A 19,931-nucleotide genomic window follows, 5' to 3' on the forward strand; every position below is an offset into this window, starting at 1 on the left:
CCAGGAGGGTGCCACACAGGAGAGATCCCACCACAGAAAGGCCTTCCCTGTAATGCCCCATGGAGAAGGCTAACAGCATCTTTAGTCTGGCTCTTGGCCGGACTTGCACTGGGTTTACATCATTCTGCTTCCAACAACTTGGTGGAAAGAAAACTGGATTTTGTGTGCCTGCCTTAAGGCTTTCCGTCAGCGTAGTTTCAAATCCAGAAATTCATTGTACAACACACAACAAGATTTCCTAAAACTGCCTTTCCACATCTCTCTCCATCAAGTCCCACTCACCACAGCAACTCTTCATCTAATCTTCTCCTTATCTCTCAAACTCCACAAACTGTTCTCATTTCTGTCTTCTCTTTTCCATTCTCCTGGATCCTCTTTCCTCTAGGTCACTCCATACATATTTTAGTAGAAATGCTACCTCTATAGGCTTGTTTTGATTCTTTCCTAGCCCAAGAGAAGCCTTATAGCTGGCTGAATGAGTACAGTATCATTCCATCTTTGAAGGCAGAGGAAGAGAGCAATATTGCAAACACATATTCGTTGTCTCGTTTCTTTTATACTTGTTGCACTATTTCCAGAAATGTCTCCACAGCCCTCTTTCCTTGTCATGAGGGATATCTTTGCTAGGGCAATGGCTATAGCTGTATTTTGTCAAATCTCTGAGTCTCAGGTATATGGATGATTCCCTTCTCTAGTTTCTAGCACAAATACAGAATTTTCATCATATTCATTTGGTAATTTCTGTGGGGCAAGGAGTATTTAAATATTTGAGCTCAAATCATCTTGGATCAGAAGTTTCTGCCTGAACTGGAATTTCATGTCAATATCAGTTTTTAATTTTTTTCCCTTTTTTTTCTTATTTAGGCTTTGCAAGACACTGGACACTTTGTTCTCAATTTTCTTGGCTCCATATATAATATTGAGGCTACCTGTCTCATGAAGTCGTTTGATTTCTTTCTCAGTCTTTAAAAACAACAATCAAAATACACTGCTCTGGTACATATTTAATGAAATAGCATTTATAAATTTCATGGGAAATGCCGAGTAAGCCCTACTCTTGCTTTGATGGTAAACCAGAGACCCAGGCTAGGATTGAATGTCAGAATTGCCTTGGAGGAATCAAGGGCTTCTGAGAGTATTTTTCAGGCTGCAATTCACAATGGAAGAGAGAAAGAACAAAGCTAGGAAACTCCTTCAGGCCAGACCCAGTGACCCTAGGCAGAAATCAAAAGCATCTTACAATGAGAGCTGCTTGGTTTTGTCTTTTGAGAAAAAGAAGCAAGCTTTTAACATTTTCACTATTTGGAAGAAATTATACACATTATATGCACATTACAGAAAACTCAGAAATTCCTTTCCTTATAAACAATGTATGGATAAATGATGGATGAATAGGTAGGTAGCTACTTTCACCCACATCCCCGATATCCATGGTTTCAAGTACCAACCATAAACCGACGATTCACTAATGTAAATCTTCAGTCTAGAATGTCTTCCTGAGATCTGGTCTACAGGCACTTCCAATTCAAAATGTTGCAGTCAAAGCCTTCATCTCTGCGCAGCCCCCTCCTGCCCAAACGGGCTCCTTTCCTCCAGCGTTCCCTGGATCAGTGAATGACACTGCTGCCACCCATGGTCCACGGCAGAAAGCAGGTGCCAGCCTTGACTCACCTTTCTGCTGTACCCCACTCTTAAAATCATGCATTAAGTCTTGTCCATTCTACCCTAAGAAACTCAAATCCATCCATTTTCTTCTATCCCTACTACCACTTATTGCAGGTTAGGCCATCATGATTGCTTGCTTGGTGTTCTAGTTTGCTAATGCTGCCAGAATGCAGAACACCAGAGATGGATTGGCTTTCATAAAAGGGGGTTTATTTGATTACACAGTTACATTCTTAAGGCCATAAAGTGTCCAAGGTAACACATCAGCAATCAGGTATCTTCACTAGGAGGATGGCCAGTGGTGTCTGGAAAACCTCTGTTAGCTGGGAAGGCACGTGGCTGGCGTCTGCTCCAAAGTTCTGGTTTCAAAATGGCTTTCTCCCAGGACGTTCCTTTCTAGGCTGCAATTCCTCAAAAATGTCACTTGTAGTTGCTCTTGGAGTGTTTGTCCTCTCTTAGCTTCTTCAGAGCAAGAGTCTGCTTTCAACGGCCGTCCTCAAACTGTGTCCCATCTGCAGCTACTCTCTCAGCGTCTGCGCATTCTTCAAAGTGTCCCTCTTAGCTGTAGCTCCTCTTCGAAATGTTCCTCTCAGCTGCACTGAGTTCCCCCTATTGGTCAGCTCATTTATATGGCTCCAGTGACTCAACTTAGACCCACTCCGAATGGGCGGAGCAACATCTCCATGGAAATTATCCAGTCAGAGTCATCACCCACAGCTGGGTGGGGCGCATCTCCACAGAAACACTCAAAGAATTACAATCTAATCAACCCTGATAACGTCTGCCCACACAAGATTACATCAAAGATAATGGCGTTTGGGGGACACAATATATTCAAACTGGCACACTTGGATTATATAAAATATAGCCAGATTAATTACTCCTCAGAGCCAATCATATCAAATCACTGCTCTGCCAAATATTATACTAAGTTCCACCATTGCCCTTGGGATAAAGTCAAACCCTGTAGCATTGCATATGTGGTCTTCACAACTTGGCCCCTGCCTAACCCTGTAGACTTACTTTTGCCAGTTCCATTTTCACTTTGTGTTCCAAATGTACTAGCATAGACTAGGTTTATGCTGCAGCAACAAATACTCAAAAATCTTGGCGTTTTAACAGATGAAGGTCATTTCTTATCCATGTAAATTCTGGCATAGGTCGGACGACTCTCGAGTACAGCTATTCTTCATGGGGTGATCCAGGATCCTATGATCTTGTGGCTCTGCTATGTCGACACACAGCCTCTATGTTCATGGCCTAAGGGGAAGAGAGAGACTGGAAAATACACGGGTTTTTCACTGCCTCAGCCGAGAAATAATGCACATCACTTCCAGTCTTATTTCATTGGCCAGAACAAGTCACTTGGGTCTGCCTAACTGAAAGAAGACTGGAATACGTAGCCTTCTGGAAGGACCTAGGAAGGGAGCATGTTAAAAGGAATTTCGTGAACATAGCATTGTCTCTGCTGCACCAAAACATTTTTTAAAAACACGTCGTTATTGGATTGGAACGTTCATCTTTGGGCCTTCACACATTTTCCTCTTTGTCTGGAACACTTACTTCACACCTAAGCCTTCTCATGAATACTTCCTGCCCAGAACTATTTTTGTAGAGGAATTCATGGGAACACCAGGCTAGAATCTCTTTTCTTTGGATTATGAAAGCTAAAACAGCATTCCAGAACCTGATTTTTAACTGTCAGCCCTAAAATAAGATACAAATTATGCCCCTCTAAATTTATTTTTCAAATTAAATAAAAATGTATACAGATTTTAAATATTTATACCAATTTTAAGTCTTTCTATATAATAAAAAGAAGTATTTTTAGGTGCTGTTAGGTAGATGAGAAACTTGATTTCTAGTTCTAGATCTGATCTGCATCCAGCCCATTTCACAACTGACACTACAGAGAAAGTACTGGAGAGAGGAAAGAGATGACAAATAGCAGATTGAATATTTTTCAACACATTTTTTATATGTGTAAGTCATAGATATATTAACTATCTACTGTTGTGTAACAAAGTATCACATTTATTATCGTCTCTTAAGCAATACATTGACTACCTCACAGTTTCTGAGAGTCAAGAATCCAGGCATGGCTTAGCTGTCAGGAGGCTGCAGTCAAGGTGTTGGCCGGGGCTGGGTCTCTTCTGAGGCTCAAATGGGGAAGGATCTACTTCCAAGCTCATGCAGGTGTTGGAAGGATTCAGTTTTCTACGGACTGTCTGCAGGAGGCCCTCAGCTCCTTGCCACATGGGCCTCTCCATACTGTGGGTTACTTCATCCAAACCAGCAAGGAAGAACGTCAATAGAGCATCTGCTAGCAAGACGGATGTTACAATATTATGTTCCATCACCTTTGCTGTATTCTGTAGGTTAGAAGCAAGTCACAGGCCCTGTCCGTGCTCATGGAGAGGAGATTGCACTATGCTGTGACTACCAGGAGGCAGAGAGAATTGGGGTCTCTGACAGAGTTTCTGCACCACAGACACTCTACACTGTCCCCCTCAATACTGATAAGGTTGAAGGAGCCTGCAGATACATGCATAGCTGTGACAATGATGGAAGTGGTCAGATACAATTGGTTCTTGAGCATGTAATAAATTTATTCATTCTTTCCTAGATCTACTCCTCAGCCATTTATATTTTTTAAAAAACAAATTTTGGATAGTATATTGTTTTTCACTGAGAAAAATCACAGAAGGAGAGTAAATTTTTTATTTTATTTTTCACTAAGACCCTGTGTTTCTACTTAAAAATTAATTCTCAACTGAAATATCATTTCCCCTGAGAAATCTCTTATACACCCAAGACTGGATTACTTGCCCTCCCGCCCTACACTTTTATAGCTCCCTATTCTTCTTTACACCTCTGGGAACATTTGTTACACTGGATCTTAACTGGTCCTTTAGGGAAGGGGCTATACCTTGTGTTCCCAGGACCTAGCGTAACCTAGATGCAAAGCCAAGTGTCAGTTAATATCTATCAAACTACATTGCAATGAATTGAATTGTTCTTTAGTCCTAAAGCTGAAGAGTTGTGGCTGGTGGGGTCTGAAGGAAATTGGTTCCTCACACTCATTCCATAGAACATTTTTGCCTGAATCTTGGTAAAGAAGGGATAAAAATGCTTAATTGGCCATCAAAACCTTCCCAAAGTTAAGTGTGTTTTGTAAAACTTAATACATAGAAATGTTTTTATTGAACTTATATTTGAAAAAAGACTTTTCAAGTATTCCTCTGTGGTGCTTCCAACCCAAATATTGCCAAGCTGAGAGCATAAGGAACACGTAGGAAAGCAGACTAAACAGGCGGGTCTCATTTTATAGTGCAGGGTGAGTGACATGCAACGCAGCACAGGGAAAAATGCTTTTTTGTACAGTTCTTTTTGATGATTTGTAAGAAAATAGATATCACATTTTTAAACAACGAAGTATAGTGTTTAGAGTAATAGCATTTCATACTTTGCACTCTGGTATTTTGCTCAAATCAATTCTGGAATAAAATCTTTGTCTTCTAGAGTTGTCAGAGATGATGCTCTAGACTCATTTCTTGAATGTTAAAGTAAGCTAAAATTGAATATTTAAGGGACCACATATTGTTTCGCTTTGTTTTCCTTTCCTTAAATTTAATCCATTTTTGAGTGGCCATTTTTCAAATTATAGCATTCACTTCCTTATCTCTTAAACATAATCTGGTGAACAAATGGATTCATAGATGACCCAGATTCATGAAAATGAACACAGTTCTGTAACTACATAGTGAACTTCTCAGGCTCCATAGAGGTGAACTGATCTGTACGAGACTGTGGTGCTTTTTTACTTCTTTTGTGCCTTTTTGTGGTTTTGCTGTTGTACCTTTATACTGTCACGGTTTGTCTTTGTTTAGGAGGCATTCTGTCCCTTTCTAATTTATGAGTTCTAATTTACTCTTGAAAACCAGATGAATAAATTTGTTAGAACTATGTGCAAAATAAGAATCAATAATTTTGAATGAGATCTAAGTGTTTGATTGTATACAATATGCTTAAAACTTTGGTGTTGATTGGTTGCTCAGAGGCCTTTACTACTGATTCTGGTTGTGTTAAGACTAAGAGAGACTGTTGGAGTTGAGTTCTAGATTAGGAAAGTGTTGCTATATCATATAGGCAAAGTATTTTTAAAAATCTCACATTTTACACTGGAGGAAAGTTTGGAATTTTCTAGTTTTTAAACTTTTACAATATAATGAAGAAAGTTTATGCACAGAACTGGGTTTCCTGAAAGCTTCTATGCTTTCTACACTCACAGTGTGCCTCCGAGGGGAAAGAAGACAAGGGTCTTTTTGAGGACAGAGTGAGAAAATTCAAAGGCACCAGCAAATCCATTCTTCTCAGGGTATCTATGCTTTTCTCATGTTCCAAAGAGTGCAGTTTATTTGCACATACGTAGGAGTGTTATGTGCAGAATTATCATAGTATGAGATGTACACAAAACTCAGTTTTCTGCCCTGGAAAGGATCACCAAATCCGAATTCTATTCTCTGGAGCACTTTGGGAACTCGAGCCCTTCTCTACCCCATTCCCAGGATTGGCACTTTCCAGATAGAGGCTGTCCAAAACCATCCCCACTCTTGTGATAGGGATTTTGATTGGCTCAGATCTCCAGTGCTGCAGGAGTCCTAACTGCTAAGCTCCTAACTTGAAATCGTGGATCTGGCACAGGATGAAGGCAAAAACCAAGAATGAAGGTGTCCCAAAGCATGCAGAGCCCCTCACCAGGTAGAATCATCTCCTGTCAAACCTCCTCCTTATGAAGCAGAAGAGCAACCAGATAAAGACTTGAACAATGTTTTATAAAGCAAATTTCTGCTTATTTCCAAAGAAGAACCCCACCCTGGACAGGCAGTCTCCTGTGTGGGGCTGGGGATACTCAAAAAGTCCTGTGTAGTAGATACAGTCGGTGAGGATGCCTTGTTCCTAGATCCCCTTTTCAGTCAGGTGTACCTAACCCTCAGCTACTGGAAGGATAGTACCTAAGGGTTCCTACCTGAGACCTTCTCTGAAGCATTGTGCTTCGCTTACTGGAGCTGGCCAGTAGGCTGTACCACCACTCCACCTCCTGGTTGGCAATGACTGGGTGACACGAGACCAGTGTCCCTCTTGCTTCAGGACAAGGCAACTCTAGGGTGTGGTTTCTGTTCTAAGAGCCCCATTGATCAGGCCAAGGCTAGACATGACTGAGCCACAGGCTTGCTTGGCTCTTGCTTTCTTCCTATCCTGCCTCCCTTGCTGCCTTATAGGTTTTTCCTGAAAAGTACTCCCTCAGTAACCTTGTGACACTAACACATCATGCTCACCTGACATCTCTGTTATCCCCTGGTGGCCTCAGCTGACAGAGCATCCTTTGGGATTATTGCAGTCACTTGTAACTTCTACAGGATTTGCATCCAAATGCTCCTTTTCTCCAAGCCTCCAACACAGTTTTCTTGAGAGCTACTTTGCAAGTCCTGCAACTAGAAAGAGCAATTCTGTATTAAGAACAGATTAAGGCTGGAGCCCTGAACTGATGTTTCTTAGGGTAAAACATACACACAACTGCTACCCCTGGTCCTTTTTGTCCCTCTTATGAAAGTTGCACAGTTGTGTTCTGATGTGCTTGTCTGGTTAGGGTCAGTAGCAGTGTTGGGAGTAGGTGACAGGAATTTCTGAAGCTCATCTAAAGAAGCCGCAGATCCTGCGACAGGTAATGGGAAACAGGAATCCAAGAAGATGGGTCATAGGGAGGAAATGGAACTTGGTTTTTTAGACCTATCAGAGTCAAAATGCCCTAACACGCAGTATCTTAGCCACACACCAAGGATTGCTTGACCTGCTAGGATTAACAGGAAGGAGGAACTTCCATAAGGGTATTGGTGATGTCTTCTCTTCTGCTTTTCACTCTTGACCAGCTGTTCATTGAGAGGTCTGGCCGATGCTAGATGGCACCTTTGGGAGAGAAAGCTCCACCCTCACCTTGATACTTAATGTGAGACACTCTGTGGAGGCTGGATCAAAAATCAAAAGTGTCCAAGGGAAAATGAGCCATGAAGTCTTTCTGAGCTATTAATACCTCAGAGCAGAGCCACTCAGATGTTTCCAACAGAACACCCCAACTCCAGAGTGCTTTCCTGAATTGCTGGTACTGGAAGTGCAGCTTAACACAGCTGCCACTGCACAAGCAATAGTTCTTTGAATTCTCTAATTCATCTTTAATATTCATGCAATTTTTGTAATAGACTCCTTGATCCATAAGGGCTGGTTTTAGAGTCAGAATGACAAGAGAGGTGGTATAGTTTGGTTGCTAAGAACACGCGTTTAAACCTTTCTACCTCAGCTTTTCATCTGTAAAATGGGAATAAAGATAATACCTATGCCATACGCTGCTGTGACGAATAAGTGAGTTAATACAACTAAAGTGCCTGGAACAGTGTCTGGGACATTGCAAGGGCTCCTAAATGTTAACGTGGTGATTCCTCTACTGATTCACTGATGTGAGAAGCACATTCATAGGTCCTTTGGTTCTGGTGTAGTCCGGCCTTTCCTGCCCTTGCTGATTGGTCTTCCCCAGCCCCTCCTGCTCTTTTGCCTCCTCTATATTGGCTATCCTCTGCTCACTTTCCTGAAGAGTCCAGCCATTTTGTATGCAACGGAGAGATAGTCTTGGAGATCCTTTTCTTGGAAGGAAGTTACCAGAGTGAGGAAGGGCAGAACAAGTGAGGGGGGGCAGCCAGAGCCAGCTCACCGCTCTAAAGCTGTCCAACACAGAACAGGCAGGAGAGCAAGCTCAGGGATGAACAGTAGAGAAGTAGGTATGGGCTTCAATATTGACTGCACCATTGATCAAGGGCAAGTTATTTATCCCCGAAACCTCGTTTTTCTCATCTGTGAAATGAGCATAATGCTACTAACTACCGCATAAGGCTGTTGTGAGGATTAGATGTATGTAAAGAGCTTGCCACAGTGGCGGACAAATGACAGGTGGTCAACTAAGTGATGATTATGATGGGGGCATAATACCGGCTTTCCAAGCAACCCCCTGGCTCTCGGCTTTATTCTGCTAAGATTAGGGTTATGGCCAGGAACAAACTTTTTGGGGTACTTCTTTTCACCTCCAGAAATTCACAAGGGGACTCACCCCATCCATCCATCCCTAACATCTGCATTCACATCCCAAACCCTGGGCCTGAGCACCATCCCGGTCGCTGCGGAATACTCCTTTTGCACACGTGTGCCTCATCTGAAGGCGCGCCACGTGCCTGGCTAGGAGGCGCCCGTGCTCGGACGCCCGTGGCCCCCGGGCAGTCAGCGAGCGCACCGGAGCCCACGGGCCCCCGTCCAGGCGCCGCCTGAGGCGGAGGAGGCGCTGGCCGGGAGAGGGCCGCTGGTCTCCGACTTCGGTCATGCCTGGCCAGGAGCGCCTGAGGCTCGCAGGCACGAGCCAGCGGTTCCGGGCAAACCTCCGTGTGGCCTCTGGGCCTCACTGTTCCGAGTCCGCGCCCACGCGGGGGTGGGGTGGGTGGATGAAAAGGCAGAGGGAGGAGGGGGCGACGGCATCCCTTCACCCGGCTTCGGCTGAGGCGGGGCGCCCCAGCTGGCCCGCGGAGCAGCGGCCGCCTTTCCCCAGCGCGCCTGCCGCCGGCGGCTGTGGCGGCGTCGGCAATCCCGGCTCTTGGCACAACGCCTGGCGGCCGGCCCAGGGCGAGGAGTGGCTTCCAGGAAGCGGGCGGAGGAGCGTTCCAGCCGAGTCTCGCCGTCGCCGCGGCCCCGCGCGCTCCGAGAGGCCCGCGCCGGGCCCCTCAGCCGGTCTCTTCGCGCTCCCAGTGCCCCCAGCTCCGGCCGAGGGCGCTGCTTCCTCCGGAGGGCCGACAGGCGTCTGGGCGCGCCGCGCACTTGCCGGGCGGTGCAGGTGGCGGCGCGCGCCCTCCGCCTCTGGGTCGCGGCCAGCGCTGCGCTGCGCTCCGCGCGCCCAGAGGGGGCGGGAGAGGCGGGGCGGCCCCCGTCCCAGCCCCATTTAATTTCTCCGCGGCGGCGGTCACTGCGGCGCCGCGGGCTGGAGGCCGGCGTCGGGGAAGGTCCTGGTCCGGAATTCCACACGAGGTGTTGCCGCGGTCGTGTCTGCCAGTTTCTTCGCTGCGCGCGCCGAGCCCGCGTGGCCCTCGGGCTGCACGTCCCAGACGCTTCAGCGGCGCAAGGTGGGTGCTCGGAGCAAGGCGCTGGGGCGCCCCACAGGGTTGTAGGAAGGCTTTCCCCAGGGGAAGTCGGGCTTTAAGCAAGGTTGGGGGACCCGGAGCAGGGGCGCTCCGCGGACCCGGTGGCTTCCGGATTGCGACGTTCCTCAGGTCTTGCAGACCTCGGGGCAGGCGCGCTCCGTGGGGGCTCTGGAGGCTTCGGGGAGAAATTTTCCTGGCTTTCTGCGGGCCGTGAGCGCTCCTGATTATGGGGGGAACTCCGCAGGATTAGGGGTTCTCAGGATTGGGGATTTCAAGGTAGAAAACCCGTTGACGGCAACGAGTAGTCTCGAGCGTCCCAAGGTCCGGCTGGTTGGAAACTGGGTCGGAAACGCCTAGAGCAGTGAGGGCTGGGGCGATGCACCCGGCGTGGAAAGTGGGCGTGGGGGGTGACTGGGAATGGAGGAAGCGCTGGAGGAGCGACTGCGACGCGGCGGATAGTCAGAAGAGTGTGCGCTTAGAAGGCTGGTGTGAGCAATCGAGGGGGCGCAGAGTTCCAGAGCCGGAGCTAGCAGCCTCCCTTCAGCCCGGAGTCGCCGCCTCAGGTCGGAAACAGCAGCACATTTGCGGATCGCATTAGGCCAGGCCCTTAATGCTTTCTCCAGATGGAGAGAAGCCACCGACCCGCCCCCGGACACCAGCTCCGCCAAGGCGCCCGCGAGGCGAAGTGAGAGGCGAGTGTGACCTCGGCTTTTCCAGTCTCGATTCATACTGAATTCCCTGTCAATTCTTAGGAATATTTGAAGCTCCCTCCCAGCCCTTCACTCCCCTCCCAGTCCTCTCCGTCTCTGCTGGTCTCTGCTGGTCACATACTTCGAGGGGATTGAGCTAGGCTGGCCCGGGGCCTGTGATATCTGAGCCACCTTTAATACAGCTCCCAGGTCTTTTCTGGCTGCAGGACTGGGACCCCGAGGTTCGCTGTGTCATCTTGAGGAGAAAACCTCGGACCATTGCAGCACCTGCGTTTCAGTTTTGGAATGGTCACTGTCTTGCTGAGTGACCTTAGGCAGGTCCTTTCCCTTTTCTGGGCTGGATTATTTGGTTTTAGACTAATTTTTGCCCAAGGTAGCAGAAGCTGGCAGTGGCCCTTACCCTTGGCTCTCCATGCTGGCTTCCTGATTCAGATGCCAGCAGCCACACCCTACTGCTGACAAATGGGCTGGGAGGTTGCTGGTGCAGGGATGCCTTAGCTTCTGGAGGGCTGGGAGAGTGGGCTGCACACTGCAGGCACTGTCTTCCTGACCTTGATGTAGATCCATTCTAAAGGGAGTCCTAGACAGCCTGCACATTGCAGTGGGCTGCTCCATGCTAGACCAACACAGACCTTTCCAAGGCGTTGTCTGGGGTTCAGGGGCTCTCACTCTGGCTCCTCTGTTAAATTATGGGGGTGCTGCAATTGGAAACATCTCTCTCCTCTTTTGCAGGCTGCAGGTGAGATACCCAGGTGACTGGACTCCATGGCTTCCGGGAAGAGCCCCTGTTGGCTGCTGATGTGGATGTGCTTCATGCTCTCTGCCTTACTGCAGGTAATAAAGAGGAGCAGGGAATGGGAATGGGTAGGCATCCCTTGTTTACTTAGGAGCATTATTCTAGACCACCTAAGATCTGGTATGGTGGGTGGGTAATCCCACCAAGAAGAGAATCTAACTTTCTCTTCTTACTTCTAGCAAATAATTCTTTCTGGTTGGCTTAGTTGTAAGGGTGATCCACACCCCTTGGTTCTTACTGGTTCCTGAGCAGGGCCCTGACAGCACTGTGGATACTATGCACCAGAGATTACTTGGAGCCAGGATGGACTCTGTCTTTTCAGACTGGAATGGCTGTCTGCATGTGCTCAAAATAAGCTGTGTTCCTAGAGGCCAGGACACAATGCATGGCAGAGACCAGGTTTCTGGCCTTAGCTGAGCCACTAAGTAAGTAAACTTGGTTTACTTCTATCAACATGTATTACACTGTTTTTTTTTCAGTCCTTCTTTCGGTCCTCTTTGGTGTCTTTCCACCAGACTGGAGCACCTAGCTCATGCATTGCATCTTCATTTGCCTACAGGGTAAACTCAAACAAAAAATGAAGCGAGCATTGTCTAAGAGATAATAGGGAGTGGTGGAGACAGTAGCAAACTGGAGAGAACATGCTGTATCTATTAAGAGCAGCCTCTATTCAACTCCATCTAATCACTGCCAAGTGGACATGCAAGCCCAGGATTGACAAATCTTATTTTTCAAGATAACTGGGCATTTCTAGATTTCCTGTGAAGTCTCCCAATTTTTAAAGCATTGGAAGCCAGACAAATATGTTTACAGCCTGAATTCAGCTAAGCAGTTTTCAGGCTCAGATCTAAAGGTGCAGAGCACATTTTATTCATTATGTGTCTTGAGGGCTGCTGCTAGTCCATACAGAACTTATGTGTGAATTAGAATAAGGCAGCCCCTCCCTGTAGACATAACTTCTCAGGAACATGGCTTGGGAGCCTGTGTATCTTCAGGATCTAGCAAAGGGCTTGGCATTTAATAAAGGCTTAAATGTCTTTTGAGCATGCATGCATGAATAAAGATATATGCCCTGGGATAAATTTAATCAGCCTTCTCTGCCTCTCATTTCACTTTCCTGGACTTGATGTCTCTTGGTGTGTCTGCTCCAATGCCCCAGGATTTCTGTGACTCACAAGAGCTGGTTAGTAAACTACCTCCTCTCCGTATTATCCCATTTTATCTATGTTGCCCCATAATCATATTTTAATAGATATCTTTTTTTTTTTTTGGATAGAGATTAAGTATTTTCAGGGTAATTTTTGGGTTTCTCTGACAAGCGAGGTATAGTATTGTGGTAACAGGGTGGAGACTTGTTTTTCTATCCCATCAGCAAATCTGAAACAGGCTGCGAGAGCTTCTGAGATTCCTGATCAAACGGGGCTCAGGCGTCAAGACACAGCATTTCATTTTGTCTTTTTTCACTCTATAAAACTTAAATGTGCTTTGAGGCATTCTGTTGACCTTTGGCCAAGGGCAGTGTTTGCCCAGCTTGAATCACTCACTGACCTCTTGTGGATTTTTCCATATCTGTGTGCCTCTGGAAGCAATGTTTCCTTGTATTGCTGCAATGTGAATAGAAGGCCATAAAATGAGATTTCAGACCTTCATCCCCCAAACCACCCACTGTTCAAATCCCAGCCCCACCACTTCATTACCTGTGGCATCTCAGTTTCCACCATCTGTAAAGTGGGGGTAATAATAGTCTCTACCTCATGGCATTATATAGAGCAGTTAATCATTGTGTAATAGAACAAAGAAAAAACCAGTAGCTGGCACATAATAAGTGCACACTGAACGTTCGCTCTCGCTGTTGCTACGGCTTGTTGGTGTTAAAGGTTTGAAACACTGGCAGTGCCTATAATTGCTGCTGTGGAGCCATAGGGGGCTCTCAAGAGGCATCAGCATGGGAGAGAAGATGCTGTAGAGGCTGGAAGGGGGTGGGACCTGATGGTCTCAGGGGAAAGTTCCTTCAGGTGTGAGTGGGCGCTGGGCTCAAGGCCAGGACAGCCCCATTCTGCACTCTCAAAGAATATATTCTAGCGAAGCAGCTTGGGTGGTCGGTCCTGAGGCCCTGCCCATGGGTTGGATGTTTGGTTATTTCCCTAGGGTCAGCCAAGGTTTGATTTCACAGCTGTCCCTCCAAAGCATCTTGGGATTTTGGCATTGGCGGTGTGGGGGCGGGGAGTAAGGTATCTTTTAGTATGCTCCTTGCCTTTAGTATCTCCCCCTGCTGCCACCAGGTGGCTGGTAGAGAGTTAATGGATCCACAAGAGCATGGGATGTTCCAACTAATTTAATTGCAATTAGATTTTCTTTATTAAATCAGCTAAAACCTGAACTCTCATATGCACTGACCACAAATAATCATGATCGGTTGCAGAGCAAGGCATGAAGGTCACCGTCTCATGTTTTTCTAACTCATTCTTGATCGTTCCTGGAAGAGCTTGCTGTTACCCTCATCCAGACAGCTGTAAAGTTCTCCCCTCTTCCTGTCTCATGGGCCTTGGAAGCTTCCTTTGGCTCCAAACCCTCTCCTTTGGGACCCTGGTCTTCTCTGAGGAGGCAGCTGCTACTGTTCCAACTCACTCTTCCAGCATGGAGTATTTCAGAGCTTCTCAGACTCTCCCGTGACATCTTGAGGATGAATCCTATGTTGACTGTCCCCCCAAATTACAATTTGTCCCTCGTTGTTTTTCTCTTTCCCAGGAGAATGAGCAACCTCACCTGCCTGCTAATTTAATAGTCAGAGGATGGATCCCTAGCTGTTTGGGAAATTCCTCTAGAAATTGTTTTAATGTTGGTCATGTGGCTATCATTTCTTTAAGCAATCACATCAGGGCAATTTCAGGCAAACCCAAGTGGCTGTTGGGAGGTGCTGCACTGCTCCGATTCTCTGGTAAATCCTGCCCCCGTCCTGTGACTCTGGATAGAATGGCCTCTTCTGCAGGATGGTGTGATCTTTGGGGACACCCCATCCCCCACCCCATAAGTTCCAAGGTCCTCAGAGCCATAGACATCTACTAGAACAGGTCCCTTGAGGTGGCACTTTTGAAAGGCAGGAGACATTTACAGGAAGAGATTCTGGGAGGCTTGTTGGGAGAGCCTTCCTCTGTGGAGAGAAGGATTTTGAAAAATTTCAGAACACAGTTTGTAAGTTAAGTGCCATCTGAGTTGGCTCAGATCCTATCCCCTGGGTCTTGTTAGTGCATAAGGATTAGACTGAATGGTTTCATGCTTTGTTTCTATCACCATGAGGCTGGAGGTTGCTACAGGAGTCTGAGCATTTTCATATAGATGGAGCTACTGGGTAGGGAGTGTGGAGGCCTTTGGGTTTTTCGGTAGGGTGAATAGTAGACCCCAGATACCTCCATGTCCTAATCCTGGAACCCGTGAATGCTACCTTACATGACAAAGGGATTTGCAGGATGCAATAAAGTTAAGGATCTTGAGATAGGGAAACTATCCTAGAATCTGCAGTCAGAGAAGCAAGAGATTGGAATGATGTAGCCAGGAACCAAGGAATGTGGTAGCCTTTAGATGTTGGAAGAGGCAACGAACAGATTCTGCCCTGGTGTACCAAGAAGGAACCAACCCTGCCTACACCTTGATTTTAGCCCTGTAAAACTAACATTGGACTTCTGGCCTGCAGACATGTAAAACAACACATTTGTGTTCTTTCTGACCCAGGAGACGTTGGGTGGCTGCCTCAGTTCTGAGTTGGTAGCCTGTGGCAGCTTCCTCTTGATTGAATTGTATCCTACAGGAGCAGTGGTTAAAGAGCCGTAAACCCTTTATATTCATCCCTTACAACAGCTTCTTGTGATAACAATTCATTCATGGTAGGACCATTTTGGGGGAGAGAGGGGTTCATCTATTTTTCTCTTTGTGCTCATGTGCACAATCTCCATAGCTTCTGGTCACCCTTCCTTAGAACTCCCCAGCCAAATTCTGTGTCCCTCTTCCTGCCCTTCTCTGTCCTGGGAAGTCAGTTGATGAGCTCATTGCATAGCTCAACATTCCATGTTGTTGCTTCTAGCCACTCATGATGGCCACAGAAGACAGCTACCCTGCCAGCCCCTCCTTTTCTCAACACTTGTTTCCAACTCTGAGTCCAGAGGCTCCATCCATTAGTGGCCTGGGAATCTCTGCAGAGGTGTGGGCTTTGTGCATGTGGAGCTGGCCAACCTTACCATGTTGCTGGCCTTGCCTCTCCTTATTTCTAGATTGTTTTAAATTTTATTAAACAAATGAAACATATCTATTGTTGAAAAATAGAAGATACTGAAAATGAAAATTAAAAATTGACTTTAATACTACCACCCAGATAATCACCATTGACATTTTCATGTGTAATCTTCCATATATTTTCTGTGCATAAATATAGCATAAAATAGTCAATCCTCATTATTCACGGGTTCCATATTTGCTAATTCTCCTATGTTCTGGTTTGCTAGAGCTGCCATTGTGCAAAATACCAGAAATGGATTAGCTTTTATAAAAAGGATTTATTAGGTTACAAATTTATAGTCCTAAGGCCACAAAAGTGTCCAAACTAAGGCATCAACCAGAGGATACCTTCACTGGAGAAAGGCCAATGGCGTCTGGAACACCTCTGTCAGCTGGGAAGGCATGTGGCTGGCATCTGCTGGTCCTTAGCTCCTGGGTTGTGTTTCAAAATGACTTTCTCCAAAATGTCTCTGGGCTTCTGTCTTCGCTTCTCTCTCTCAGCTCTTGAGCATCCTTGCTTTTTTCTCCCAGGGTATTTCTCTCTAAATGTCTGGGAGTCCTCTCTTAGCTTCCCCAGGGCAAACTCTGGGCTTCATCTCTTAGCTTAGTATCTCCAAAGTCCTTCTGTCTGCTTCTCAAAGCATCTCCAAGTGTAAGTGTCTGTGTCAGCTCCTGAGCTTTCTTAAGTACTCCAGTGAACTAATCAAGACCCATCCTAAATGGGCAGGGTCCATACCTCCATGGAGATAATTTAATCAAAGGTTTCACCCACAGTTGGCTGAGTCACATTTCCATGAAAACACTCAATCAAAAGGTTCCACCCAACAAGATTGGATTAAAAGATCATGACTCTTCTAGTGTCCATAACAGTTTTATACGAGCTCATCCAACTTGATAAAATTTATTTATAACCCCCAAATCAATACTTGTGGCATTTTTGCGGTCATTTATAGACAGAGCAGCAAAATATTTGAGTCACGTGATGTGTACATTCCCAGCTGATGTTGAAAAAGGTGACGGTCTGCCTTCTCATTTCAGCTCTCATATTGTACGTGTCCTTTATGATATATTTAGTGCCATGTTTTTCACATTTTTGTGCTCTTTGTTGGTCATTTCACTGTTTAAAATAGCCTCCAACCATAGTGCTGAAGTGCTGCCCAGTGTTCGTAAGCACGAGAAGTCTGTGACATGCCTTACGGGGAGTGTGGTGGATAAGCTTTGTTCAGACATGAGTTATAGTGCTATTGGCCATGAGTTTGACGTTAATGAATCAACTATATATATTAAATAAGATGTTTTTTAATTAGAAGCACACATAAAGCAGGTTATGTATCGAATGCTTGATGAAAATGTTGTGACCAGAGGCTTGCAAGAACCTAACCCTGTATTTCCCGTAGGAGCAATGGTTCATTATTCACTTATTTAGTATTTGTGGTAACTTTATAAAACATAAATACTGGGAATAATGAGAACCAACTCATGGTAAATGGGATCATGCCACACATACTATTTTAGACACCATTTTTTCAGTCAATACATCATGAATATCTTTCCAGGTCAATACATATATGACTTCGTTTTCATTTCTAAATGACTGTGTTCTGTTCTATTTATGGATAGACCACAATATCATAATTTGTTTAAACAAATTATTTCTTTGTTGGGCATTAAGGTTGTTTCCAGGTTTGTTTGTTCACTTGTCTTTGGTATCATAAGCCATCTGTAATGAACATTTTATGCTTAAATCTTTTCTTGTTTAAATATTTCCTTAAAGTAATTTTTTCTTAGGGGAACATGCTTTCATGCACACTTGATATGGATTATGGCCTTCCTCCTCTTCTCTCTGTTTCATTTTATTTATTTATTTAAATTCAGTTTTATTGAAATATATTCACATACCATACAGTCATCCAAAGTGTATAATCAGTTGTTCACAGTACCATCATATAGTTGTGCATTCATCACCACAATCAATTATTGAACATTTTCATTACTCCAAAGAAAATAAAAATAAGAATAAAAACAAAAGTAAAAAAGAACGCTTAGAACATCCCACCCTCCCATCCCTATTATTCATTTAATTTTTGTCCTTATTTTTCTACTCATCTGCCCATACTCTGGGTAAAGAGAGTGTGAGCCACAAGGTTTTCACAATCACATGATCATACTGTGTAAGCCACATAGTTAGACAGTCATCTTCAGGAATCAAGGCTATTGGGTTACAGTTCAACAGTTTCAGGTATTTCCTTCTAGCTACTCCAATACACTAAAAACTAAAAAGGGATATCTATATAGTGTGTAAGAGTAACCTCCAGAGTGACCTCTTGACTCCATTTGAAATTTCTCAGCCCCTGAAACTTTATTTTGTTTCATTTTTTTTTGGTCAAGAAGGCTTTCTCAATCCCATGATGCTGGGTCCAGGTTCATCTCAGGGAGTCATGTCCCACATTGCCAAGGAGATTTACAGCCCTGGGAGTCATGTCCCACTTAAGGGGGAGGGCAGTGAGTTCACCTGCCAATTGGCTGAGAGAAAGACTGCATCTGAACAACAAAAGAGGTTCTCTGGGGGTGACTCTTATGCACAATTATAAGTAGGCTTAACCTCTCCTTTGCAGTAACAGGCTTCATAAGGGCAAGCCCCAAGAACAAAGACTCGGTGTTTGTGCCGGTTTGAATGTATTGTGTCCCCCAAATGCCATTATCTTTGTGGTCTTGTTGGACAGATGTTTTTGGTGCTGGTTAGATTTGCTTGGAATGTGCCCCACACAGCTGTGGGTAGTGACTTTGGTGGGATATTCCCATGGAGGCGTGACCCCACCCATTCAGGGTGGGCCTTGATCAGTGGAGCCATATAAAACATACTGACTCAAAGAGAAGGAACTCAGTGCAGCTGTGAGTGACGTTTTGAAGAGGAGCAAGCTTGCTAGAGAGGTACGTCCTGGGAGAAAGCCATTTTGAAACCAGAACTTTGGAGCAGACGCCAGACACGTGCCTTCCCAGCTAACAGAGGTTTTCTGGATGCCATTGGCCATCCTCCAGTGAAGGTACTCGATTGCTGATGTGTTACCTTGGACATTTTATGGCCTTAAGACTGTAACTGTGTAGTGAAGTAAACCCCCATTTTATAAAAGCCTACCCATCTCTGGTGTTTTGCATTCCTCAGCATTAGCAAACTAGAACAGCGTTCTAAATTGGTAGTCCCCAATGCTTGTGAGAATATCCGTAATTCCCCAGGTAGGGAAGTTTAATATTTCCACATTTTCCCCCATCCCTCAAGGGGGCTGTATTAGTTAGGGTTCTCTAGGGAAACAGAATTAATGAGAGATATCTATGAATATAAGATTTATGAAAGTGTCTCACGCAACTGTGGGTATGTACGAGTCCAGATTCCGTAGGGCGGGCAGTGAACTAGCAACTCCAATGAAGATGTTCAATGAACTCCTCAGGAAATGAACTGGCAACTTCTATGAACGTGTTCGATGAACTCCTCAGGAAACGAGCTGGCAACTTTGACGAACTCCTCAGGATATGCTTCACTGGGCAGCCGAAGAAGTGAAGGTTTTCTATCTGTCTCTCTTAAAAGTCTTCAACTGACTGATTGGATTAAATCCAGCCAACTGCATTCTCTCATTGTGGAAGACACACCCTTCGTTGACATCATCAGTCACAGCTGTAGCCAATTGACTGATGATTTAATAAACCAGCCTGTTGGTTTATTAACCAGCCACAAACGTCCTCACAGCAATGGTTAGGCCAGTGCTTGCTTGACCAGACAGCTGGATACTATCACCTGGCCAAGTTGACACATGAACCTAACCATTACAGGGGCTTTGCAAATACATTTTATTCTCCTCTCAAATTACTCTGGGATGTTTCAGGGTTTCACAGTAACCTGTACAATCCAACCAGAACTCACTTCCTATTCAAAGTTCTATGTAATTATGATGTTTGAATAAACTGACCATACAAGTTAAATTATATAATGTGCTACAGAAAATACATATTTTGCACCAAATAAACATCTCTTCCTTTGGTCTCACACAGAAGTTGAAATTTTAAAACACCGTCAATATTGTCCTCTACCCCTTAGTCTGATTTGCCTTAGTCCTAACCAGATCCACTTCATTCATATCTCTAATTGAAGTCTGAACTCTTTTTCAGCTTTTTTTAACAGTTGTTGTATGGGGTAATACGTTCATAGCTGCTGAACTCTAGCTCTGAGTCTCAGGTGTTACACAGGTACCCAAAGTTCCAGGAACC

General features: G+C 45.2%; 1 protein-coding gene across 5 annotated transcripts in view; it reads left to right on the forward strand.

The window, feature by feature from the left end:
• The first annotated feature begins 9,466 nt into the window (after positions 1-9,466).
• Positions 9,467-19,931, forward strand: part of ADAMTSL3 (ADAMTS like 3) — a 389,485-nt gene continuing 379,020 nt past the window's right edge. For all 5 annotated transcript variants that reach the window (XR_005216378.1, XM_037833191.1, XM_037833189.1 and 2 more), the window contains exons 1-2: positions 9,467-9,878; positions 11,339-11,440. Coding sequence is in view for 4 of the 5 variants with exons in the window: in XM_037833191.1 (XP_037689119.1) it covers positions 11,372-11,440 (69 nt within the window). In the remaining variant the exon portion in view is untranslated. The remainder of the gene's footprint in view (positions 9,879-11,338; positions 11,441-19,931) is intronic.

This window comes from Choloepus didactylus, chromosome 4 (assembly GCF_015220235.1).
Source record: "Choloepus didactylus isolate mChoDid1 chromosome 4, mChoDid1.pri, whole genome shotgun sequence".
NCBI classification, from domain to species: Eukaryota; Metazoa; Chordata; class Mammalia; order Pilosa; family Megalonychidae; genus Choloepus; species Choloepus didactylus.